The sequence below is a fragment of the Pseudopodoces humilis genome, chromosome 10, assembly GCF_049639895.1.
Source record: "Pseudopodoces humilis isolate 2021_Gansu_Grassland_sample_001 chromosome 10, ASM4963989v1, whole genome shotgun sequence".
NCBI classification, from domain to species: Eukaryota; Metazoa; Chordata; class Aves; order Passeriformes; family Paridae; genus Pseudopodoces; species Pseudopodoces humilis.
The window spans coordinates 21393749-21419893 of NC_142209.1; the positions used below are offsets into that span (position 1 = coordinate 21393749).

At 51.2% G+C, this 26145-nt stretch overlaps 1 protein-coding gene across 9 annotated transcripts in view; it reads left to right on the forward strand.

Annotated features, from left to right (window-relative positions):
* The window catches only part of PTPRF (protein tyrosine phosphatase receptor type F), a 376425-nt gene that overhangs the window by 343798 nt on the left and 6482 nt on the right, over positions 1-26145 (forward strand). For all 9 annotated transcript variants that reach the window (XM_088060645.1, XM_088060644.1, XM_088060649.1 and 6 more), the window contains 7 exons: positions 490-605; positions 6331-6428; positions 14066-14189; positions 16134-16309; positions 22201-22320; positions 23377-23531; positions 24805-25090. In XM_088060645.1, coding sequence (XP_087916771.1) covers positions 490-605; positions 6331-6428; positions 14066-14189; positions 16134-16309; positions 22201-22320; positions 23377-23531; positions 24805-25090 — 1075 coding nt within the window. The remainder of the gene's footprint in view (positions 1-489; positions 606-6330; positions 6429-14065; positions 14190-16133; positions 16310-22200; positions 22321-23376; positions 23532-24804; positions 25091-26145) is intronic.

Consider the following 26145-nt stretch of genomic DNA (forward strand, 5'->3'; position numbering starts at 1 on the left):
ATTGTATTTTATTGTTCCATTAATACACGCCTTGGGTGCCTTCAACCATTCAAGACGTGTATTAATGGCCCAATAAAACACACCCTGAAGAGCCTTTACACTATTATATTACAGCATTCTATATTTAAATATTTCTAATACTTGAAAAAAATTTTATTATATCCTTCCACTACAGGAAATAGTTCCTAGAGACAGTAAGAGGAAACAACATCTTGCCTCTATCTGCATTTTCTCTAATAAATACTATGCAGAATACCACATTTCAAAACTGCCTCACTAATCAAACATCTGACATCACTTACATATAATCTTTCCCATTTCATAGATGGGAAATTGGAGGCACGGAAGGTGATATGACTTACCCAGAGCCCTGAGAGGCTGGGATGGACCTGGGTGTCTGGGACACAGGGACCCAGACTCCTTCCCAGAGTGATTCATGCCAGCCTATGCCAGAACTCATCTGCTTGTCTCTGCCCTCTCTGTCCACAGGAAAAGGGCACATTCCCCTTCTTCCAAGGATGAGCATTCCATCGGCCTGAAGGACTCACTCTTGGCCCACTCGTCTGACCCAGTTGAGATGAGGCGGCTCAACTACCAGACTCCAGGTAAGGAGCAGCTTATCCTCTTGAATCATGCTTCCTCTGGATCCCCTTCTCCATGTCACCAGAGGCAGAGTTGCAGTCCTTCATACCCTCCAGGAGATCCACACCTTCTCAGTCACAGTGACACAAGAGTGGGTTTTAGACCAAGGATGTCCAGGTGTTTCTCTCTGGGTTGCAAATCCTTCTCCCTGTCCCTGTCACTGCAGGCCCTTGAGGCTGGGGAGCCTGGATGGGGCTGGCCTGTTGTGTGGTGTGTGTCAGACATGGTGTGAAGCTCATTACAGTTGTCCTGAGCTGGGAGGAGCCTCCACGCAGTTGGGAGTGTCCACACATGGGGTGCTCCACATGATGCTGAACTGGTTTCGTCCTGGCTGAGCTTCAGTGCTGAGCACAACTGGTGCAGTGTTGGCCACATGGGCTGCATCTGGGGCAGTCAGGAGGTACACAGAGCTCTTAACACTGCTGTGGGTGTCCCAGCAACTTCATTCTGGGATCTCTGGTATGCTGACTCTCCTGCTCTGCTCAATTAAGGGTCAAGAGAAGAGCAACCTGCAGACTGTAGTGCTCTGCAGCCAGTGTTGTGTCCCTGACTGAAGGGCTCTGCTGATCGTGGTGTTCTCAGTGCAGAGAATGATAATTCAGTAAAAGCCATTCTCTGCATGCTGCTTTCACTGGCCTGGGATGCCTCAGACTGTAGCTTTGCCAGCTCATGGAGGCAACTGCACTTCACACTGCAGAAAGGTCTTGTGCTGCTGCTTTGTGTCTGCACGTCTCTGATGGCACCAAAAGCACAGTACCTGTCATTGTAGTGATCAGAGACAGGCTCGCCCTCACTCGTTCAGAGCCTTTCAGAGAGTCCAAGTCCTAGATGAACTGAGGGAGCGCTTGGGCTTTTGTGATGGAGGGAGCAGTTCAGCAGCAAATGAGCACATAGAGCTCTCTTCTAACTTCCAGCTCCTCCTGGTCTCTAACCTACTTTCCTTTTCCTCCTGCTGCTCATTCATCTAAGAGTTTTCATCTAACAGGAGAGTTTTGAAGGGGCCATTTCCTCATGTAAAACTGCTGTGTCTGGCGGGGGGGGGGCGAGGACAGCCTTTCTTGTTGCCACTCTCAGCAGTCTGGCTCATACCTGGGGTGAACTACACCAGCACATCTTTTTCTGTGCCAGGGCAGCTGTCAGGGGTCCTTAGTGAGTGCATCTCCCAGGCAGAACCAGTGGCAGATCTCACGTGTGGGCAGCAGCAGCAGGCTGGTAGTTGTCAGCAGAGCTGGCACATTAATTGGCCACAGCACAGCACAGGATGGTGTCACAGCATGGGAGGAAGATGCTGTGGGGAGCAAGGGAGGCATATGTGCCAGAGGAAGAACATCTCGACAGGCAGGTCACTGGGAGCAGCACTAGGGAGAGGGTCACACACAGTCAGCAGCAGCATGCAGCTTCTTGAGGAGGAGCACAGTGTGTTAAACAGGGCTGCTCCAGGACAGCTGTGCATGGGGACAGGCCTCTGTGACATGTCTCCATGTGGGCACAAAAGCCATCTTTGCTGTATGCTTGTAGTTCGCATTGTGTGGAGGATTGTGACAATTCGGGCTTGCATCTGCTCCCATCTTCAGAGAGATCAGGGTGTTTGCAGCAAGGATGTCCCTTGCTAGACCTGTAGCAAGGTTCAAGAGCTGCCATCAGAGAGTTTTCCTGTCTGTGAGTGAGGATAAGCCAAAGATGCTGCTTACTTGGTAAGTTTGCAGAGCTCTCTGAAGAGACAAAACCAAGGCAGAGTGCCCAGCTCATGCGAGACAGCAGCAGGATCCTGGGATACTGCCAGACAACGCTCCCCTACCAAGAGACAGCACTCTGTCCTCCTCTCCTTCTCCCCACTGCATCCCCTGTGAGTCTCTGAGGGGCAGAAGCGGGTGTCGTGCAGCTTGAAGTGACTGTTCCAGCTCCTGACGAGCTTGTCCTCATTAATGAGGCGTGTGAAATCCACCAGGCACAGTGGGCCCAAGCTGTTGCCCCTGTCACCCGATGGAGGTCAAGGCAATGCTGTGAGGATGCATTGACAAGAGGTGCTGGCCAGCAGCCCTGATAGTTGGTCTCCCTGCTGGAGCTTGCTGAGCAGGGAAAACTTGTTTAATGCATAATTAATTGGTCTACTGTTATTAAATATTAAGCTTTCTCATTTTTGCAGTTTTTACTTCAGACAAGGGTTATTCCCCAGTGTTGGCCTCCCTGTACTAACGTACTGCTGTGCCAAGTCACTGAGAGGATACAGGACTGGGCAGTGTCCCAGTACACCATGAAATGAGATTGACTTGTGCTGCTGGTGGGCTATGAGTGAGCTGGAGGCTCAGGGGCACTGAGCAGAGGTGGTTGGGTCTGAGTGCAGTCCCCCTGGCCACCAAGTAGCACCAATGCCCCCTGTTCCTGCCATTTACTGGTCCTTGCAGGCTTCCCTGGGGCATGGGGCTGGGGCCAGTGGTGTGCAGTGAGAGATGTAGCTCTCGGTGTCACATGAAGGCCTGTGGACTCACTCCCTTGCAAGTAGCTCCAGCTCCACGTGTTTGCCCGTGTCAGGGGATGGCACTGGTCAGAGCCAGCAGCCTGCTGTGTAACAGCCAGCTGCAAAGCAGCCCCCAGGGCCAGGCAGTCGCTTCTATGCAGGAGGGAAGCTCCCAGTGCTGTGGCATATGGTGCTTTCCTTTTCATCTTCATCTCGTTGTCTTTCCATCTCTGAACCTCTGCAATGATGACTAAAGGCTAATGGGATTTCTGTTCTTGCCCCGTTTCTTTTCTTTGCAGGTGCCAGTGTCCCCTGTTGCCCGAATATCTCAAGTTAGTTTTAACTCCTGTTTTTATCTTTTGATACCTTTTGCTTTTCTTTCCCTTTCTCTCTCATCTCTGTATTTTTTGTTTCAATGTCATGAAGATCACCTTCACTCACAGCGGACTGTAAAATGGCAGTGATTTCACTTTCTGACATGATGTCTGGGGCCAGGCTCAGTCCTGCTCTCACAGCACTACAGCAGCTCACCGCAGCACAGTGCAGAAGGGAAGGTCCTGAGTGATGGGCTGCCAGGAGGCTTCTGCAGCAACCCTTCCTCTGCTCTCCAGCCTCCTACCCCCTAGGAGCGGTAGGCCGGGCTCTGCCATGGTGCCCAGCCTGCAGCTGGCCCTGCATGGGGGCTCATAACCTTCACCATTCTGGAGGGAGTGACCAACTAAAAATCCTAAATGGACAAATTGAAGGGTGCTCTTCAGTGGTTGAACACACTCTCTTCCTACCTCGGGCAGATTGGTTTCCCTAGGCTGGGTCACCTGTCATAGACTTAGGCAGAGCACATGATGGTCTCTGGACTGCCTGCACCTGGTCTGCTTCACAGTGTTGGTGCCAGAATCCCAGGCACAAAGGAGTCACTTACTGCTCTAGCAGCTTGGATGGAGTAGTACCAATCTGCAGATAAAAGTGCCCCCTTATCACTTGTCTTCTGAGCTTCAAGTTCATCCTCAACCAACCATAAAAGCATGGCCACTTTGCTCTGGGATGTACAAGGCATCTGTGTCTGCACACAGGAGTGGGAGAAGTATGTAGGATAAATACTTAGCCTGGGAGCAGAGCCATGGGCTTTGCCATGTGCGTCCCTGCAGGCATTGCAAGACCTCTGAGCTCTACTAGCCTCATGGTGAGCTCACTGTCCTCTTGCCAGACCAACTGGAAGAGCTTGTGGAAGTCCTGGCAGTGTGTACAAATCTCCATCTTGCTCTGCACTGTCAGTGGCTGTTTTTCTAGGTTCACCATAATGGGATTCCAACCAACTCTTTTTCTCCACCTGCTTTTGCAGCTCTTTAGTTGCTGCAACACTTCTCTGGCTGGCAAAACAGAAGTTTGGAGAGACCACCTAGTGTTTCTCAGCAGAGATGAGGGTCTGCAGCTCTGCTGTGGTCCATGGCTCTGCTGTACTTTGCACATAACAGTGTTGGAAGAAGCACATACTGTGGCTGTGTTCCAGTCTCTTTCTCCTTCCTGCCTCACACTTCTGTCTTGGTCCCACACCGATCTCATCATTCAGTTGCTCATCAGTGACAACTCTGCTCCTGAGCTACAGCCTCAGAGTTCTGGCATGAGTGACGAAATTGTGCCAAAACCAGCATCATCTCTGTCCCTTTGAGGGCCTGCTTAGCCACCTCAGGGATCCTGATGAGTGAAGTGGCAAACAGGACCGTCTGCAGGAGGACCTCAGCACAAGGCAGAATAGGGGTATTTCCTTCTCCACCTGTCTGTGTGTTCGCAGGCCATCCATGGATAGCTCTGCACTGCCAAGCGATGGCAGGATGAGTGTGTGTTGGAGCGGGTCTTGCCTGTGTGCAGTGATGTCAGATGTTTTATGCAGAGGTCTGAGGTGTAACACGTCCATGTTACCACCTCATGACTTGTCACCACCATGTAAAATGTGTGTACCCAGCCTGAGGACTGCTCCATCACCTCAGTGGCCCATCACTGCCATCTGTGGCAGTGTTCAGCCTCCTGAGCAATTGAGAAGCTTCTGGCTGTGCTCCAGCCTGTCTCCCTGGGTGTGAGTCAACAGCTTCAGCCTATTAATAATCATCATTACCCATGTGGGGTTTCTGGGAAACCCACAGAGCAGCCGATGGAGTCACAAGCCTTGGGATATGGATGACATGTTTCACAATCACGTTTCTGCCAGTTCAACATCTCAGCATCAGAGAAGGAGGTTGTGATGGTTAAGCTCTGAATCCCAGGGCCCCAGGAGGGCTCTTTCCAATCCCACATGCATACCCCCACAGTACCTGCCCCCTTTGTGGGATCTGTGGGATCCCCTCCTCTAGGCCTTTCTGCTGAGCAGGGCTTCAAGCTGTGCCCAGGATGTTGGATCCCTGGTTTAACTAGGACAAGACTTCTGCCATGGCTTGAGCTGCATCCCAGCTTGCAGCAGCCTCCCAGAAGCTGCTGGAGGGCACATCGCTGCACATGGTGCCTTGCACGAGCCAGCCCAGAGGGAGCTGGATTTTGGGCCCTGGAGCGAGCTCTGCCTCTGGAGCATCACTGAGGAGTTGGGCCGCTGTGGGCAGAGCTGCTCCTCAGCTCTCAGAACATGGTGCAATGTCCTACCAGGGGATCAGCCATTCTTCCGTGGGGCTCCTTCTCATCCTTCTCTAACGCCCTAGGAACTGTGACAGCATCTGCCTACCCATAAAGCTGTGCACATTCACTGCAGAGGTTTCACTGCAGGTCTGGCAGAGTTTCTTTGTGGCAAATGCCATTGGTAGGTGTAAGCAAGAGGATCAGACTAAGCCCTTGGCAGTGAGAGTGCCAGAGGATCAGTGTGTTCAACTTCAGCCCATGCGGGAGCCCAGGAAGCACAGTGGCAGCGTATCCTCGGCCTGTTCCTGCCGGGGTGGCCGAGCCCCTGCCCGCTGCGTGGCCTGCTCTGTGTGCCCGGTGGCTGTACTGTCCGAGCATGCTCACCCGGTCATGCACATTCTGCACATCACCTTTGTGTTCTGTTCACCGCCCCGCGTGCTCCGGGAGTGTGTGCCGCATGCCGTGTGAGCTCGTCAGCTTCCTGTCCATCCCGCCCAGCGCTTCACATACCACACGTGTCTGCCTCGCACCCACCTCCTGGGTTTGCACATGCTCTTGCTGAGCCTTCCTTGGCCATGCAGAGCTGTAACCGTTCTCCTCTCCCTCCTTCCCCCTTGTCTCGCTTGCAGGCATGCGTGACCACCCCCCCATCCCCGTGACCGACCTCGCTGACAACATCGAGCGGCTCAAGGCCAACGATGGGCTGAAGTTCTCCCAGGAGTACGAGGTGAGAGCGGGACGGGCGGCAGGGTACAGTGATGCTGGCTGGGACCCCAGCAGAGAGGGCCTGGGGAAAGCTGAGCTGTGCCTCCCCTGCAGCAATGCTGCGTGGCCAGTCTACACACCAGGCCTGGGAGCCTGCCAGTTCTCCCTGCCAGCCCACAGTGGTGGGAACTTGCCTTGAGCAGTTAAGCATGGCTTGTACAGGGAGAAGACTTGCAGGAGAACGCACAGCAGCCTGCCATGCTGCCACCATGGGTATGGTCTAAGTGAATGGGAGCTCATGTCCACATACCTGGACTGTCACTGATTACTTTGTTCTGCTCTGTGAGGGCTGCACTCCGTCCAGGTTGGCTGACGTATTTTGGTTTGCAGTATCCTGTGCCCATTCACTTCCATCTGTGTTCAAAGCTTTGCTCTCTGCGCCATCCTCTGATGCCAACAAATGTGCATTTTGAGTTTTCATTCCTGCTTTCCCCATCTAATCTCCTCCTGGACTGTGCTGGCATTAGCCTTTGCTGTTCAGCATCAGTGCCCACAGAAACTCTGCTAATGTCCCACTGCTCTGGAGTAGTCGAAGCTCCCCTCCCTGCACAGAGCTCTCTCTGCCTGTGACCTGCAGTCACGAGCTGCAAACTTGCCTGCACTTCTGGATCATACTCCCACCCTTATCCATGTCTCTGGTGGAGCCCCTGGGTAGGTACTGTCTGCATCCACCACTGATGCTGCCTTTGTTCACACACACAGGCATGTGCTGGGTGTTTGGTGAACCCCTCCGCTACACCTCTCACAGCCCAACTCCCTCCAGCCCTGTCCTCCCCTCAGAGCAGCTTGCCAAGGGCGTGTACCCGTGGAGGGGAAGGGGCTGACCTACCTTAGGGCTACCTCACTTTTTTTGGCACTCTTCAGGCTGCATGATCAGGTTGCAACTGTTTAAAATTGGGAAAAGTTCCTCTGCAGCCATGAGAGCAGCAATGGCAGGATGATGTTTTGCTGTGTTTATATGCAGAGACCTCTTAAGCTGCAGGGGACTTGTAAATAAACCCCCCACTAGTATTAAAGAGGGAATAAATTTGGGAAGTGTTCTTTGCATGTGTTATCACTTCTGTTTGAATTGTTATCTGCCTGTGCCTGTGGCCACCCCTTCCTGCACTGTACCTACACTGATTTATGAGATGAGATCAGAGCATTTGCCCACAAGGTAGGATTATATATGCCAGGAAAGGGAAAGCAGATCTCTGTGTTGAGATGGTAAGGGACGAATTCCAGCTAGTTCAAAGTGTGTATCCAAGGAAGGCGCAGAGCTCTTTTTTTGCTTTGGGATGCCAGGTGGAGGGTCTTGGCATCCCTCTGCATGTACTGTCTGAACCAGAGAGATGAGATGCAGCATTACATTGTGACTTGGGAAATGTTTAAAGGAATAATGTGCTTCCCTTGCAATTACCTGTGTGTTCATGTATGTCCTGCCAGTGGAGCCAAAGTGTGCAGTCATATCTGTCAGCCTTGGGCTTATTGTTACCGGTCCAAGTGAAATGTTAAGCAGGGCTGTCCACTCTGCTTCAGGCAGGCTGTGGCTCTGCTGCACGGTGGGAATCCAGCAGGATCCAGTGTCTCTGCACTCCCACCCTCACACTAGGCCTGTGCTCAGTAGAGCCTGAAGCATAATACTGAGCTGTGGGAACTGTTTTTGAAAAAATGAGCATTAAGTAAATTCTCTTAGCCACTTTCATGAGCCTCTCTCTTCTCATTTCTCATTCTTTAGAATATCATGGCTGGTTGAGAGCACCAATCAGTTGTACTTCTCATGTTGAAGCAGCTATTAAGTAGCTGATTGTTGCACGTAATTTTTTTCCCCTGGATTCTGCTGTGTTTGACTCCTCATCATCTTGAAATTGCTGAACATGACAGGCTTGTACAGTGTTTGACACTAGGATGGACCCAAAAGTAGAAGGGGTTGCACCTTGTTGGCATGTGGGGATCAATGCAATCATTTCCCATTTGAAGTGCCAGTGAGAAGAATCCTGGACTGAGTGTGAAGAGAACAGCAGCTGCCTCTGCAGGATTGCTGTGGCAGCGGGTCTGCTCTCATCCTGGTCCCTGTATGTGTGGGTTTGGCAGGGCAACAGATCCCTTTGATAGGAGGGCTGCAGGGCGGGATAGGCATGGTGTGCACTGCTGACTAAGGAAATCTGCAGAGTGGATGTGGAAATAGTGGAGGTGGGAGGGGAGCAGGCTGTGCAGCCCCTGTGGGAGCCTGAGACAGGAACCACACCTCAGCACAGGCTTGCATTTGCAGTAAGCATTGATACAGTCCCAGTGCTCGCCCTGGGGCTCGTTGAGCCCCAGACCTTACATAGAGCTGAGTGGTGACCCAGCACTTTGGGAAGTGAAGGCCCCAGCCCTGTTCCCCGTGGTATAATGGTGCTGCCAGAATGGCCATAGCACAGCTGAGCAGGGAGACACGAGGGAGGAAGGCATGGCAGGTGAACCCCCAAGGCCCATTTGCTGTTTGATTGTGCTTCGAAATGGTTGCATTTTAAGTGTTTTTGTAGAGCAGCCTGTCAGCCTAACATCTCTGTGGGGTGCAGGGCTGTTTATAGATGGCTCACATTCCAGGAGCAGTGTCACCACAGGCAGAGAGCAAATATTTAACAGCAGTTTTAACCACTGAGGCCAGCTGGCCTGGAGCCATCAGTCTGGCGCTTGCCTTGGCTGTGCAAGCAATAGCAGGGTAACCTAGACACAGGTGACATGAAACAAGACCTGTCAGCACCTCCCCACATGCCTGGGAAGGGGATAGGAAGGGTGGCAGAGATTTCTCACAGCCGTCTGACCTCCATTCTCACAGGTCAGAGAACAAATGATATTGCTCACACCAGTTTGCAGCCCGTGTGGCCACGCAGCCCGTGTGACAAAGCCAGCAAGCTATGGGCTGGCTGCAGTGTGAGCAGGCTCATGAGCTGCGGGTTAGCCCTCGCCCCCTGCACCTGGGAGCCATCCCAGCTGTACCTCCTGGTGCCCCTGATGCAGCAGGAGAGGCTGAGATGCAGTTGCTGGGAGCTGAGCCGTCTGCAGGCACAGTTCACTGCTGCCATCTGCTCTGGAACGGGGCAGAGCGCAGCCCCACCACGCTGTACAGGCAGGCAGCAAGCTGGGGAGCAGGCACAAGGGACTGGCAGCTGCTTCTGGCCTGGCTGCACCGGGAAAGTATTTCATTTTTAGTGTACAGTGAAAGTACAGTGAATTTACAGTGTGGGATTAATGGAATTAAGTAGAAGGAAGGCTGAGCTCCCTGACTGTGGATTGGAGGTGGTGGCAGGCGCTGTCGCTGATGTTGGAGCTCCTCCTGTGGGCACCTTCCCACACTGCAGCCTGTGCTCCCGGGGCAGGATCCTGCCCACGGACGGTGCAGGAGTACCTGCCCTGGGACAAGCTGCTTGGCACACACGCACCACATCTCACAGTCTCGCTGTGGGATCCAGCAAGCTGAGCATTGCTGTCCCCTGTGGTGCTGTTAGCAAACGCATGACAGGCTGGCTCCAACCAGCACTGGTTCCTGCTCTCGTGTAGTGCTGCTACATCCTGCGTCACCTTCCCAGGGGAAGATTTGTCCTTACTCCTTTTGAAACTGCAACTCGTGGCTCTTGCCCCTCATGTACAGTCCATCCAGCATGTCCATTCAGTGTGTGGCCCCACAGGGGCAGAGCAGAGCAGGTGATGAGAGCCTGGCAGTGTGGCATGCCTGGCACATTAGTTGGTAGTAATCTTTAGATTGTGTATGAGATTTGACTGTGCTCCTGCTTCCTAGTGTGGTAAGGATGCTGCAGACCTTTCCTCACAATTTTCTGTGGAGAGAAACACTGGTGGTTTGCCCAAACCCTTACATTTCCCATAAAGCCACTGAGGACACTGCATCTCCTGTGCCTGCAGCCCTGGCAAGGCAGGTTGGTAGCAGGAAAGGTGCTTGGGTCCCTGGGACCAGTGAGCCCAGGAGGTGCTGGGCCCAGGATCTGGGTAACACCAGGGAGCCTTGGTTTAATGGGCTTGCCATGGGTTTGATGTCTCATTGGGAAACTGCCTGGCAGGCACATGGCGCTCACGTTCCGGTAATAAGAATAATAAGGCTGAAGTGCTGCCAGCAATTGATTCAGAAGCACATTATGTCCTCATTTGAGGCGCTGCGCAGATTGACAGTGGTCAATGCTCCTGCTAATGTGGTTGATTTCACAGGAGGACAGGAAGCATTCACTGCCTGAGCATCTTCCTGTCCCCATGCCCTTGTGCAGCTCTCTGAGCTGCCGTGCTGCCCCAGGGTACCGCCTGCCTGGGCTCTCCATGCCTGCCAGCAGCACAGGCAGCAGCAGGGCCTCTGCATGCAGAGGGATTTTGGAACTACTCTAAGGAAGGGGAGCAGCAAGCCCAAGGTGACTGTACCTGAGAGTCAAACTGGCACTCAGGGATGTTTTCAAGGCATTTTTAAAGTGCTCTAGTGTCTGTTGAGGAAAGAGCCTTTTTCCAATCCTTTTTCAATGGTCTAACTCTGTCTTTATGGCAGTAGCAGCAGGGATCCCTGAACTGCTTTGGTGAAGTCGTTCCTTGCACTTCCATGCTGGGAAGGAGGAGTTTTACTAATTGGGCTTTTTCTTAATTTGCACTTGCTGTCTTACAGCATCATTTCAAAGCAAAGTAAAAGTCATGGTGCTTTTAAGTTTGCTTCTGGCTCATTTCCTTCCAATTTCCCAGCCCTTCTGCTTTCTAGGAAGTGTTACTCTGATAAAGTTTTGGGACGAAGCAGTGATTCCCTTGAGCCCCAGAAAGAAACAGGAACAGACTCCTAGTGCCAGGGTAGTTGTGGAGCAAGGTGGAGAGATGAGGCAGTGCTACTGCACACAGGAGCTGCAGAGCATTGTGTAGAGATGGGACAAGAGTTGCCAACCACTACTGCATGTAAGGGCTCCAACTCCCTCCAAGTAGCCCATCATCCTCCCATTTATTTACTCATTTGTTTGCCTTAAGGGGGGGAACAGGTGTACATTAATTCATCACCAGAGTTTAAATTAAATCATTTTACTTCTAAATGAGTCACTAATTTGCAGGAGTATTTAATTAGAGCCTCTTTGCACTCAGGTGCTGTATTAGTTCTGACTTTCTCACCTGTTTGCCCTCTTAAGAGGCTGATGATGATTAGACCATTTCTGCACATACTCATTGCACATCAAAGCTCTTAACCCTAATGGCAACACCTTGATGCTCCTCCTCCATTCTGGGGGCTCTTGGCAGCCTTGTCCTCCCCCAGGAAATATCCCTTTCCTCTGCTGTGGCAGGACACAGACTTGCTGTGCAAAGCACTCTGCACCCACAGCTGGGTCAGCCCTGCAGCCTTTTGGCAGTGATTTGCAGCATAGATTGAGTGTGAACAACTGCACTGAGCTCTGCTGCAGGGGTAGGACTCCAGCACCCACCTGTGCCCAAAGAGAATGTTCACAGAGTGCAATTATAGCTGGTGCTTTCTTGAGTTGCTTCTTCACAGCAAGAAGATGCTCACTGATACTGTCAGAGCCAGTCTCAGCTTCACCACCAGCTAGTTGTGGAGCTGAGGCTGCATGGGCTGTCTGTGCATACTAAGGCCACCTTTCTGAAAAATAGGTGTTATTTATGTTTCTAATAGGCATTGGTGGGTCCATATTTTCCTTGTTAATTTGTCTATTTGTGTTTCTCCTTCAGTGTGCTCCATATTGATCAGACTGATGTCAAAACCCTTCTTACTTATCTCTGCTCCAAACCATAAAGTACTTTCATATTATATTCCTCTTACTTTTTCATGTCTTTGATCATTTCTGCATTCCCCTTGTGCAGTTCAGGCCCACCATGGGTGGGCAGGAGTCTTCCCTGCCACGCAGCTGAGAGTGGGGAGCATCCAACGACCTGATCCCCTGAGCAGCCTATTCTGAAAGCAAAATACAGGTGCCTGAATGAAAAAAAGTGCCCTAGAAACCTCTGAGCTATGCTGAGATGTCTCTCTGCCTGGGCAGAGGAGAGTGCAGGCCACTGGGTTTGCAGACAGAAGTGGTGCTTGCAGCCTCCACTCCCACCATCCTGGCTGCAGCATCTCTGAGCACAGTGGCTGCTTGCTTATTACACTGATAATAGAAAATTACAGGTTTTCTGTAGGTAGTGTCTATTTACATCCTACATTTCCCAAACTACCTATTAGCATCTCTGTGATGTCACATCCTTCTGTGAGTTTTCATCAGTACTGGCTCCTGTACCTGCAGGCAGTGTGGGCCACACCTGGGGACAGACAGCTGCCACCTGGCACAGCACTGGAGCAGAGGGGACAGTCGATGGGTGTCACTTTTTGCACAGCTGGTGGTTGGTGGAACTGAGCAGAGGGACCATGAGAGCTGTTCATGTCAGCCCAGTCAGGGAGCTGTGCTTCCCACCTCAGCCTTTTACTCACAGCTGATCCAGAGCTGACAGACAGGCATTTCACTGCCTGAAAAACCTTCTGACGCTGCTCTGCCAAGCGATGAACGCGGATGCCTGCAGGGAGCACAGTGTGCAGTGCTTCCTTTTGCCTATTTCCCCAGTGTTTTTGTCTGTGGGCCAGCAGAGTTTCAGAGACCCTGAGCTGGAGCAAGATTTTAAGAAGGTTTTGACAGTGTTGTTAATTTGGGGGGAAAGGGGATTCATGGGATGATTGATTTCTGCTGTAGCTGCTTGCCCTCAGCTTTCCCAGGGCTGCCATGTGCAGAGTAAGTCCCTGCATGAGGCAGTTGTCTTACCTGTGTGTGTCATGTGTCTCTCAGACAACAAGACCATCCCATCTCTGAGGGATGCTTTAGGGATGGTCGTTGTTCACCTTGCTTTGTGGATGGACTGAGACAATAGAGAAGGCTTTGGGAAGAGGCTGCCTGGCCATGGAACAGCCATGGACTGGGTGCATTAGCATATGGCTCATGGAGGAAGCACTGGGTGTGCAAGGGAAGGTGGGAGTGGGATGTGTGCCTTTCAGACTGTTGCATAGTGTGCAGGCCAAGATTTATAATCATGTCTCTTCTCCAGGTTTATAGTTTCTTGTCACTCTGTTAACTCTAATGAGAGGTGTTTACATTGCATAAGTAGCTGGAGCAGTGGATAATAACCTATTAATTTTCATGACTATTCCCTGGCAAAAGCTCATAGGCTGTCTTGCAGGACACTAATACCAAAGGCTCCTGGGGCACAAGACACCCAGGGCTTGCTATATTTCAAGAGACTGCAGTTCAACAGCTAATAAAACTGCTAGGTCAAGATCTGCACAGTCAGGTCTTTCTGGAATCTTGGCAGAAGACCAAATTTCTGCTGATGGGTAGCTCCAGAGGAAAGGATGAGCACACAGCAGAAGAGATGAAGGCTCATCTGCAGCAGGCTGCCCCTGTGAGGAACTGCTTTGCCTGCAGATTGTGGGATGCACGTCCCACTGGAAAATGTTTTTTGGTGTGGTCTGGCTTGACACTACTGCCGTGGACACCCATGGAAGCTGTGTCTGGCCTGGAGAGAGGCGTGCAGGGCAATGCAGATTTCCTGACTGAAACCCCTGTGCAGCAGCACCCCAGTGTGCTGTAACCACTACTAATTCCTTCCTTCTCTTTCTTGCCACAGTCCATTGATCCTGGGCAGCAGTTTACGTGGGAGAACTCCAACCTGGAAGTGAATAAACCGAAAAACCGCTATGCAAACGTGATAGCCTATGACCACTCACGTGTCATCCTGACTTCCATTGATGGTAAGAGTAACTGGAGTGGGTACCCCATCAAGCAGCTGAACCTGACTGTAGCAAGGAGACCCATCTTATTCTGTGTTCTAAGCTGAGCAGGGACAAACACCAACCATCAGCATGATCAAATGTGTGTTCTAGCTGGCCAGAAGAGACACTTCCCCAGTGTCCTCAGAGAACTGTGTTCTGTGAGGTTGCTTCTTAGTACTGCTGGCAGCAAACATGTTTGTCCCAGCAGCCTCCTTTCCCACTGACCTCTCTGACTTCAGCTGCCTTCCTTGGTACATGGTGAAATATGGCACTAGTAGTGCCACTGCCACCCTCTGTCCCAACACAATTGTAGGGTCAGTATCTTTGTCTGGGACTTGTCGGTATATGGTCCCAGCTAAGTGCCCAGAGCAGTACACTATGAGTGGTGCTCCTTCCTCTGGGACATCAGACTCCACACATCCCTGTCCTCCATGGGAGCATCAGACCCTGGTGTCCATAGCACTGCCCCCATGGCTCCAAGAACCAGCCCCAGATCCCTGGAGTTAGGACTAATACGTGTTTCTAGTCCTCTTGTACGCAGAGGAGCTAGAGCCCAGGCTCACCCATTCCCCTTGTTTTATAAATCAGCACCCAACTCTGCACACCCAGATCTGAGCCCACTGGTGAAGGATGAGGAAGATACAGCTAATTCAAATGCACCCCTTCTTGGGGAAGGAACTGTGGCCTGGCTTCGCACACAGGTGGCCCTACAGTCACTAGCATACTTTTTTGGGAGATGGAAAAGCCTTTTCTAATGGTAATGCGTTATTAATCCTCTTCAAGAAGAGGAGAGGGGGCCAACCTGTCCCTCACAGCAAGCCCTGTTAAGCAGCAGCAGCAGCTATGTGAAAGTCTGGCATGTCTGCTCATGGGCAAGCCCTTGCAAACAGCTGTGGGGTGAGCACGTGGGGGAATCCCTGTTTTCCAGCCTGACTCAGTTGCTGTAAGTAAAGAGCACTTCCCGGGAACTGTTCCCGAAGCACTCTGCCAGGTCCCTGCCGCCCATGCCAAGGGAGTGAAGCACTGCACTCCAGCTGCTGCCACTCCCCCAGAGCTGCCAGCACGTTGTGTCTGCTGGAGACTGCTGAGACCTGTAGAATAGACCTGTAGAATTTTCCCCTGGACAAAAGGATGAGGGGTGACCCCCAGCTTTATTTCCTTCCTCTAGTGAAATGCAGATGCGCTCTCCTAGGGAGACAATGAGATTCCTGCTGCTTTCTCTCCCTGCAGCCTGGGCAGCCCATGCTGAGCAGGGTTTGAAAACAGCCTCAGGCCTCTGCTTTGCCGAATTTATTTTAGTAACTGTGTTTGCATTTTAAAGGCCTTTACGAAAAATTCCTTTCCTTAAAGTGGAGGAGGCCTCGTGGGGGCTGGAGCAGCCCCTGCCAGCAGGCAGCAGAGGGGGTCTCACACTGAAGGGTTTCAATGGTGGTGGAAGATCTCTGGCTCCTCGGGGATAGTTGTCCCTGCAGGAAGGATGGGAGGATATCCCTGCTTGACATCCCTTGCTAACAGAGACAAGCTAATAAAGGAGCCTCATTTTTAAAAGGTGCTGTAGGACCATAACAAATTGCTGGTGAATTTAAGACAATTATTTCAGTCAGTTGCTTGGGGCCAAATGAGCTCCTTAATATTCCTGCCTGTGAATTTTCCTTTGCGTGCGTGTGGCAGCTGTCTCTCTGCTTTGGTGTTGCCTGCTTGTTGCATTAATGTGGGAGTTACAAAGGGTTCTTCTTTTCTCAGGCACCATCCCTGTCCTTTGCAGGATTCCTGGGAGAGATCCTGACATCACCCCATAAAGGAGACTTGTCAAGAGCCTTGTGAACAAGCCAGCCTCTTCTCCTGCCTGCAGGGCCCAGCAGAGCAGTAGGTACAGGGTTGTGGGCTTACCCCAGTAACTCTTGCCCTCTTTCTCCTTTTCAGGAGTCCCAGGCAGTGATTACATCAATGCCAATTACATTGATGGGTATCGGAAGCAGAACGCCTACATCGCCACACAGGGACCGCTGCCAGAAACCCTCAGCGACTTCTGGAGGATGGTGTGGGAACAGAAAACAGCAACTATAGTCATGATGACCAGGCTGGAGGAGAAGTCCAGGGTATAGTGTGTGCTTTCTCTCTTTTCTGGAGCTGTTGTGGGGCAGAAAAGAGGAATGGGAGCACTTCACAGCATAAGGGCACCTGGGGAGAGGCAGTTCCAGTGATGTGGCTCAGTGCTTCATGCTGCCCAGCAACAAATGCCTTGTAAGCATATCCCTGTGGGGCAAAAGGGTGGCACAACCTCCTGTTGCTGGCCTGCTCATTTACCTCTGTTCTGCTTGCGTGTCTGCATGTGCACCCATCCTGTCCTGCCCACATCGCTCGTGTTAAAGGGGGAAAGGAAAGCTCTGAGATGGGGAGTGTGGACCATCCCAGAAGCTGAGAAGCTGCAGTAGTTGTGGGGTACCGGCAGCCTGACAGGGACCTGGCATTTCTGGCAATGCAGGGGAATGGCTGACAGGGTCTCATTGCAATAACAAGACTAATTTGTGCCTTGTCCAATGACAACATGCACAAATGATCAGCTTACACTGCCAGGATTAGATATTCTGATGTAATAAATTCAAAGCTGCCTGCAGCCCATGGGGAAGGCATGAGTTGGAGAAGGAGTGGGAGCCCTCACTGCAGATGATACAGTTTTCATGACAGAGTTTCATAGTCAGCCCCCGAAGCAGGAGTTTGTAAGCTGTGACCAAGTGCTCCTGTGCCCAGATGCACCCTTCGGGCAAAGCCTGCCCAAGGAGGAGGAAGCTTCTGCCTCTCATGATTCAGTTTGTTCCTAAAAGTAAAATTTGTGTGGTGAACGTTTGTACTAGCAGAATATTTTAGTGTTGCCATGCCAACAGCAGAAGGGGCTTGTGCACTCAAGCTGTGAAGCACTGATTATTTTTAGCCCAATAAACTCATTCTTGAGAAGCAGAAATGGTCAAGTTTGGGTTTAGTTAAAACTTTTGCCCACATGCTCTCCTTCCTTTTCAAAGCTTTAGCACTTTAGCACTTAGAAGGGGTGTCCCAGCCCACCCTGACTGTGAGGAAGTGGTTGAAACCACCAATCACCCTGGCAAAACAGATCTACTTTTCCTAATGTACAAAAAACAGGCATTGTTGATGGGTTTCCTGGCCTCTTCAAATGCCCTACAGCCTGCAGGGAAAAAGCATTCCTTTGGGATGAGCTGTCTCTAGAGATCCAACCCCAGTTTTGCACTATGCTTCCTGCTGCAGAGCCCTGCCTGCTCTGCAGTGGCCACTGTCACCCACACAGCCCAAGCAGGGAAATGATTCTGACCTGCCCTGTGGCTCACAGCTTGGCTCACAGCTTGGCACACAGGTTAGGCAAAATCAGAAGCTTCTGATCAATTGCGCTCTGCAGCTGAGGGTTGTATGGGGACTTTTTTGTGCCTTCACATTTCAGTGATGGAGCATATATTTGAAGAACATGGAAAAGCCCTTCTGGGTTGCCAAATAAATCCATACCTGGAATCCTGACTCACTTAACTTCTGGGCTTCTTAGTTATGGCAAGGCACTCCAAGGTGCATGTTTCTTGAAGATAACAGGTTTTCTTTGACCCCAGAGGGACTTGTCTTTGCCTGAGATGTCTGTTCTGCTGAGCTGTGCATTATCTCCCCGCAACACACCTCATCCTATCATTCTGCAGTATTGGTTTCTCTCCCAAACACAGTGTGTGTGGTCAGGCTTTTGGTGACATTGTGAATCCTTGTTATGGGCAAGAGGTGACCAGAGCCCTCACAGAATCTCAGGCAGCCTGCCTGATTGGGCACACTGCCCAGGGGCTCTAGGCTGACCTGACCAGACCCAGACCCCTGCATTTGCTCCCTGACACTGCCTGCCCATGTCCTGCTGCCTCTTTGGCACATCCCCAGCACTAATGAGAAGTGGGCAGTTTTCTCTGACACTGTGGGAGAGAGAGGCAGGTTGCCAGGAGAGGCAGTGGAGAAGCCTGGTTACTCCTGAGTTGAACCAGTGATCCACAGCAAGTACTTCCCTGGATGTGTTTGCTGTACCCTGTAGGTGTCTCAGGGCATTCTCTCACAGCAGGGTTCTGGTGAGGAGCTGCAGTGTGGACTTCCAGGAGATTATTTTCTCTGAGGTTTTTTTGTTGTCTTTTTCAGCATCTTCCAAGGCAAGACGGCTTTTAGCCACCTTCCTGCTCTGCTTTTCCTCATGCCCTTCTGGTGATGGCTAGAGCTCTCTTGGAACACACCTTTTTGGGACTAGTGAAGATCCTAATCCCAGTCATTCCCCATTGCTCCAAACTTTTAGCATGAGTCACTGCTTTGCGGTTCATTCCACTCCAGAGCCTTCAAACTTCATCTGACATAACCTCTTGGGTCCCTGCAGCACTGCTGCCTGCTGATGCTCATGCTGCTGTGGGACAACACTGCTCCAGGCAGTCACATGGCATCACAGCATTACCCAAGGGTGACCTTGCTTGAAAGTCCCCTTGCCCAGGGGCTTTGGCGCAAGCACAGGACTGTCTCTCCAGCTGCAGAGCCTGGGGTGGGTAGCAAGGCCTCATGGCGAGCTGCCCAGTGCAGAGCAGGCTCTGCTGCCTTTCCAGGCGAGCTCCCCAGGTCACCCTCGGCAGTGCTGTGATAAGCCAGCCGGGACCAGCAGCAGCTTGGCAGCCCTGTGGGGGTGACACTGCTTTAAAGGGTTCCTGAGCTGCAGAGGGAAAAAAAAAATCTTTAAAGAGCATCAGCTTTTATGGTCTGCAATTTCAGCTGGCTTGATGGTCTAAATCATCCTCCCTTTTTCATGTTTTCACAAAGTAAGAAGCACATAAAGGATAGAAATGGCTGGATTGTGCAATTTAGCTGCCTTCAAAGCTTTACAGTCAGTTTCAGAATCATTTGGTGGCAGTTCAGAAACACACATTGTAGATTAGCTTTCCTGAAGCTGCGAGCATGGTGAGTCCCTGCCGGGCTGTGTTGCCAGGAGAGAGGTATTAAAGCAGGATTTCTCCTACCCTGGGCTATCCCCAAGAGCCTGGCAGAGTGAGGTCTCCCAGAGCAGTGCTGTGGCTTGTTCTGTTCCAGCCCAGAGCACCAAGCTGCAGTCTCTGGGGTGTGATCTCCCCTGGCATTTCATGTCCCCAGGAAGGGGTGTGAAGAGGCTGGTACTCAAGGGCCCTGGGGAAGAGAAGCCTGGCAGCCACATCATGCTCCAGCCCTCTTGCTGACAGCAGTGCCATCTGGAGCTTGTGAGCAGGGCTGGGAGCAGAGCACAGCTCTCAAGCTGAAGAGAGGTACCTGGCTGCTCTTGGGCTCAGGGCATCAAAGGGGAAGGACAGGAGCCACTCAGCAAAGCTGCAATAAATGGCTGTTCAGGACATTACTGTGCTCCTTAAGTTAATGAGAAACAAGCACTGCCAGAAGAAAACATCTCTTATCTGCTTTAGTGCCACAGTGCATCGGCTTCAGCATAAAATTTACAGAGCTTGAAAATGGGGCATAAACATTATGGGCAAATTTGGCAGAAAATGTGACTGACTCTTATCTGGTCATGAATAAATAATTTTCAATTACCAGCCCAGGCATTGCTATTATCCCACACAGGAAACTCCTCTGAAGTTTGTTTTGTGCTTGACTACACAGCCCTGCAGCATGTGGGTGGCAGGAGGGGACTGCTGTCCCTGAGGTGTAGGCTCAGGCACAGGCTGTGCTGTTCCCCTGAAATATCCCCTGCAAACTACAGCAAGCAGCTGTCCCCAGCATTTGCAGGATGCCATGCTGCTCTCCTCTCCCTTAAGAGAGGGTCACATCATCCCCAGACCAGGCAAGACAAACTCAGGCCTCATGGAGACAGCCTGCAGCTGCCACCCACTCATGAGTATGGGATCAGTTTAGCTGTGAAATAACATTTGTGACCTCCAAGTTGCTGGTGCTGCAGCCAGTCAGCATCAAATGCTCTGTGCCAAGCGAGGAAGAGGAATCCTGAGATTTTTGCAGGGCCTGCCATGTAGTCACAGATTCAAGGCAGCACAGCAGGAAAGCCTGGGCAGGAGGCAACAGAGCTTGCTCTTCTTGCACACGCACCTGCAGTACCCCATTAAGCAGCCTTGCTCCAGGCACTTCTGCCAGGGCAGACCTTACTGAGAGGGGAACCCAAAGAGCAGAGAGAGATGCATCTTGATGACTCCAGGTTGCTGTACTCCAGAGCCAGAGTGCAGGATGAGGGCTCTTAGCTCTCACAAACCCCACCCAGTTGCAAGTGGTTTCAATTAAAAGGCAGAACTTCATTGATTCCTAATTAAGCTTATTGTTTCCCTTCCCACACATTCCCCTGTAAACACGTTCTGCTAATAATTAAGTTTACTATTCCTTGACAAGCACAGATGATCTTCCATTCACTCCTCTCTGCTAGGGTGGAAAACCATTTTCGGTGTGGTGCACATGGGTGGGAATGAAGTCTTCCTCCTGTCAGCCAGGCACTGTGGCTCTGTAGGGTGGGGCAGCCAGGTACCAAATGAAACAGGGATGCTAAGAGTACCAATTAAATAAGGAGCTTGGAGCTTCACAGAAAAAAAACCTGGAGGAGTAGTTTACAAACACGGAGCTGTGAAGAGGAGGAGGAGGAGAGCAGCAGCATGTGAGCAGGGAGGAATGTGAAGGGAGCAGAGAGATGGGCCCCTGGGGATGTGTTTGGCTGTCTGCCAAGTGGGATGCAACAAAAGCTGTAACCAATAGCTAAAAGCACTCTGGCTTCAGAGTTGGAAGGGGGTGATAAGGATGATGCAGGGCAGGAGATTTCTAGGGAGCAGCAGTGTTTTCATGATGGGACAGTCCTGCCTGCAGGAAGGGGCTGAAGGGATAGTTTGGCCATAGTCTGTGTCTTCTTGCAGAGGGAGAATAAGATGTGTCTGTGTCTGAACTGGCATCTGTTCCTTGCAGAGCCATTTTGAAACACTTGGGAGATACAGATTTTCAGGGATGTGCCACCTGCCACAGGGGCAGGTTGGTGTCACTGGGTGATGCTCAATGCACTCAAGCCTACAGCAGTGCAGAGAGGGTGGTTACAGCATCCAGGCTGGAGCCCTGGCATGGGCTGTGTCCCACCTGTCTTCAGGGTGGTTTGCTGCACAAGGCCATGCTGGCAGGGGCACCCTGGGGACTACGGATGTTATGGAAAGGTAGTGCCTGTTGTTGAGTTGCTGTGTACTGTGCTGGATTCAGCTCTGTCCTGCCACAGGTGTGAGTCATGGAAACCAGGCTGGCATAGCTGGGTGACACAGGCTGCATCTCATTCACCTCAGCTGCCCTTTGACTAGAGCTGTGCCCACAGAAACCACCATTTCCTCTTCCCTGCTGCTCTAGCTCTTTTCCCATCAACACATAGCTGCTAACCTTCTCTTCATCCAGGTGGAGCTCAGGCAGGGAGTTGCTCAAGTAAAGCCCCAAAGATGCCCATCTCACTGAACAGGAGACAGAGAAGAGCTACAGCAGGCACAAATCACTGCTAGAAATTGATGTTCACTGTCTTGGTATCTGGTGTTGCTCTTGCTGCTCTGTCTGGTGGTCTGGCCCACTTTGCCACTTCCACTCACGGCTGCAGGTGAAAAAGAAAATCCCTCTTTCAATGAGTCATTGAGATCAGCTCAGCTGGTCAGAGCATGGTGCTAATAACATCAAGATTGTGGGTTCAATTCCCATATGGGCCATTCACTTGAGAGTTGGACTTGAAATCCTTGTGGGTCACTTTAACTCAGAATATTCTTGTGATTCTGAGACTTATGGAAAGGGGTCCAGGGGGTGCTGTCTTTTTGCCTTTCCTTTTGGGACACTCTGGGGAAGGAAATCTGGATTTCAGAGATTGCAAAATGACTAATGCACAATGACTAATTTCTATATTTACCCTTTGAAGGGCAGAGCCCTGTTCCTCATCCCAGATGCCCCAGCCAGCAGCTGACCCATTCTCTTCATCTCCCTGCAGGTAAAGTGTGACCAGTACTGGCCGAGCCGGGGTATGGAAACCTACGGGATGATCCAGGTGGCCCTGGTGGATACAGTTGAGCTGGCGACCTACACCGTCCGCACCTTTGCGCTCTACAAGGTATGGGACTGGCTGGGCTGCTGCTGCTTCACATATTGCAGAGATGCTTCCCAATGCTGCAGGGTGCTCCCTGGTCCACAAGGCAGTGGCCTCTGGCTGTACCTGGCTTGGCCAAGCATGTGGCCAGTACACCCATGAGCCATGTCTCACTGATGGGCTGCAGTAGGAGATCAGGTGCCCGTTGTGTCTCTGGCCACCACTGGACTCTGGCCAGGATACTTGATGCTCTCCTTTGTGTTTTCTGTGACAGGCCCCAGAGCAGGGCTGTTCTTGCCTCTGGTGTGTGTACAGGTAGCAGCTGTCCTCCCATTAGAGGGACAACATGAGAAGCAGTGAATTTTTATCACTCCTGTCACTAATAATGCAAATAGAGGGGCTATTTCTGATGTGAGCACAAACCCTTCTCTCCTGCCTGCTGCATTCCTCATTAGTGTTTGGAAATCCATGGGGGCAGTGTGAGCAGCAGCATGTCAATGCAGACAGGCTTTGCAGCGAGCTGCTTCTGTGGATGACTGAGTCTGGGCCAGGAGCCCAGTGCTTGGGGGGAACACACTCATGCCCCAGGAAGGCTCCAGCAATCACCCAGACAGTCCTACCACTTGCTGCATAGATCACTGAGCCAAGCCCAGAGAGGAGCAGGGCAGTCTGCAGACACAGGCTGACCACCCAGGGTCACCATGATGCAGAGGAGCAGGGAGGGAACTGGCTGCTGTAGCCCTTCCATGCACAGTGCCCATTTTCCCTGAATGTGCAGTGAGTATGCAGGTAGTGAACCTGTGCTCTGCAGAAAAGAGTCTTTTATCTTCCCTACAGTCTGTTCCACTCCTGCACAGTTGCTCTGTTGTCTGTAAAACTTATTTTCTGCAGACCAGCTGTATATATAGGAGCTTTGGAATAAACCTGCATTTTTCCTGCTGATTTTCACTGGTGAAAGCCCAGTACCTGCACCATCACACAGAGCTTTGCGTGCCTGTTGCTGTTGCTGGCCCATCAGCAGGTTCCTGCACTGGGATGAGACTGTTCTCATGCAAAACAACTCCTCTTTGTCTTCAACAGAATGGCTCCAATGAGAAGACAGAGCTGCGACAGTTCCAGTTCATGGCTTGGCCCGATCACGGGGTCCCAGAATACCCCACCCCGATCCTCACTTTCCTGCGGCGCGTCAAGGCCTGTAACCCAACAGATGCTGGGCCCATGGTTGTGCATTGCAGGTAGGACTGTGTGTTTGGTTTCTGGCTGCAGGAGCTTTAGCCTGTCTGAAAGTGGAGTGTCCCCTTCTTGTGGGAAAGGTTTCACGGTAGCATAACCTGCACTGCATGCTTGGGCTGGCAGCAGAACAAGCCCAGCAGTGGTAATGCAGTGGAGGCATTTCTATTGCTACTGCTGGATCAGATTAAACAGCACTGCTGTATGGAGAGCCTCAAAAACACATTTTGTAAATGGCAAGTGCCATTTAACAATTAAATTATCTGTGCCCAGCATAAGTGGGTGGTACCTTCAGAGGCACATCACTGACAGAAATGGATGCAGTGACCTCTACCAACATTCATATGCAGTATTTACAGCAGCACTCTTCACAGGGTAGAAAGGCAAGTCTTAAAGCAAAATACTAGTCTGCTAAGGCTCAGCATCTTACCCAGCCAAGATTTATTTGTACCAGCCGAGAGGGGACTGTTACTGAACAAACCACTCTATCATTGCTGTTCCAGCATACGCCTTACCAGCACTGTTTAATGCTTCTTTCATGCTCTGTTTCAGATGGTAGTGGAGTATAATTAACACACAAACAAGCTGTATTAAAGCCCTGTTAAGGATATGACTTGTACCATAAATGAGGGAATGCCTAGCTCCCTATCTCTGTGTTTACATGTCACAACAGCGTGTCTGTTTTCAGGGTGCTCTCAGAGTGAGTAGCTTGAGGTTTGCTACTGCCCTTCCAAGAGTTGCGGAGAGGCATTTGGTGCTTGAGCAAAGGGCTCAGCATAGTTGTACATGACCTCAGCTTTCTGCTTCCCTTCTCAGGCTGGCTGTACTAGTTTTATGGGTGAGGAAATAGTGACCCAGGTTAGGGGACAAGCAGGCTGGAAATTATGGACTTCACTGGTGTTAGGGCCCAGCCTGCTCTCCATGTCTTCAGACTTCACACACACATGCACTGTCACTGTCCTGTCTGTTAAACACATTTCTCCTTCCCTTGTGGAGGGGCTGCCAGCCACCACAGGGGTCAGCAGGGTTGACACCATGTCCTTTCCACTCCAGCAGTGAAAGAGGGACAGCAGAAAGGAGGAGAGGAGCCTCTCACGTTCTCCAGTGATTCTCTACCTCGCTCCTCCAGTCACTTCTTGTTTGGAGCTCCACTCATAGGGAGAAGCCTTTACTCCCCTTTTGTGTGCCCTAAGTCCAAGTGATCTCTTAAGCACTGTTAGAGCTCATGTGACATCTGTAGGAGACTGTCATCTCAGACCGTGTGCTGTGCTCCTGCAGTGCTGGTGTGGGCCGAACTGGCTGCTTCATTGTCATTGATGCCATGCTGGAGCGGATGAAGCACGAGAAGACAGTGGACATCTACGGCCACGTGACATGCATGCGCTCCCAGCGCAACTACATGGTGCAGACAGAGGACCAGTACATCTTCATCCACGAGGCCTTGCTGGAGGCCGCCACGTCTGGCAATACCGAGGTGCCCGCACGCAACCTCTTAGCCCACATCCAGAAGCTGTCCCAGGTGCCACCAGGCGAGAGCGTTACTTTAATGGAGCTGGAATTCAAGGTTGGTGGCAGAGCCCCAGCACCCCACTTCTCTAGTGCCCTGTCTCTGCCCACAGAACTCCACAGGCTGCTTATCCAGGTGTTGGGAGAGGCAGGCTATGGATCATTACAGACAGTTATTCTTTTGTGTATTTCTAAAGCAGGTAGGCAGTGATTTAAAATACATTTGAATTGTAAAGCTTGTGTCAGCCACGGTCCCCCCTGGATTGGCAGCTTCTGGGGAGGAGATAAAAGGCAGATGGATGTGCAGTTCCCAGCAGCACATTCTGCTCTAGGTTCACTGTGTGGCAGGAGCTGCATCTGAAATCAGATGCAGATCGTGTTAGTGATAATTGATGTTACTGTGAACAACTTGTCTGGAAACAGCTTCAATTTAAATATATGAGATATTTCTGGTCTCATTTCTTCAATGCTGAGCTCTGTAATCTTTAAACCACCTCAACACCAAGCCTCACTGTCTAGAATTGGTGAAGGCAGTGTTTTAAGGTACACCATTTTTAAGAAGCCAAGACCACCTTTTTCTGCCTGTATCTGTGTATGGCAACTGCAAATATTTATTACAGCCTTGGAGCTGGAAGTGAGCTCTGTTAAGTGCCCATATTTTCAGATGAGGTGCCTTAGTCCAGTGATCTCTTGCAGGGGAATATAGCTCACGCAGGGAGGCAGCAGACCATGCAGGTTGTGAAATGAACTGCAGCAGTACAGCTTCACCCTGGGGATTCCCTTCAAGTGACAAAGGAGCAGGAGCGTCAAAATACTGGCTTTCCATGTAAACTGGGAATAGTTGAGAAACTCTGCCCTGTGGTTATCAGAGCTGCTTGTATCCTGGGGTTAGGACAGTAAAACTCACTGCCTGAATGTCTCATGGTGACACCTGCCCTGAGAAACTCCTCTGGAGATCCACAGAATTGTGTTCAACTCAAGTAGTTCTATTGTACAAAATTTTATTTTCCTTTCATTTCTCCAAGGATCTCTTCAGAACAGTAACAAAACTACCCCTGTCTGTGCCCTGGCAGTGTCCACTGTATGGGAAACCTTGGGGAAGCAGGATATGGG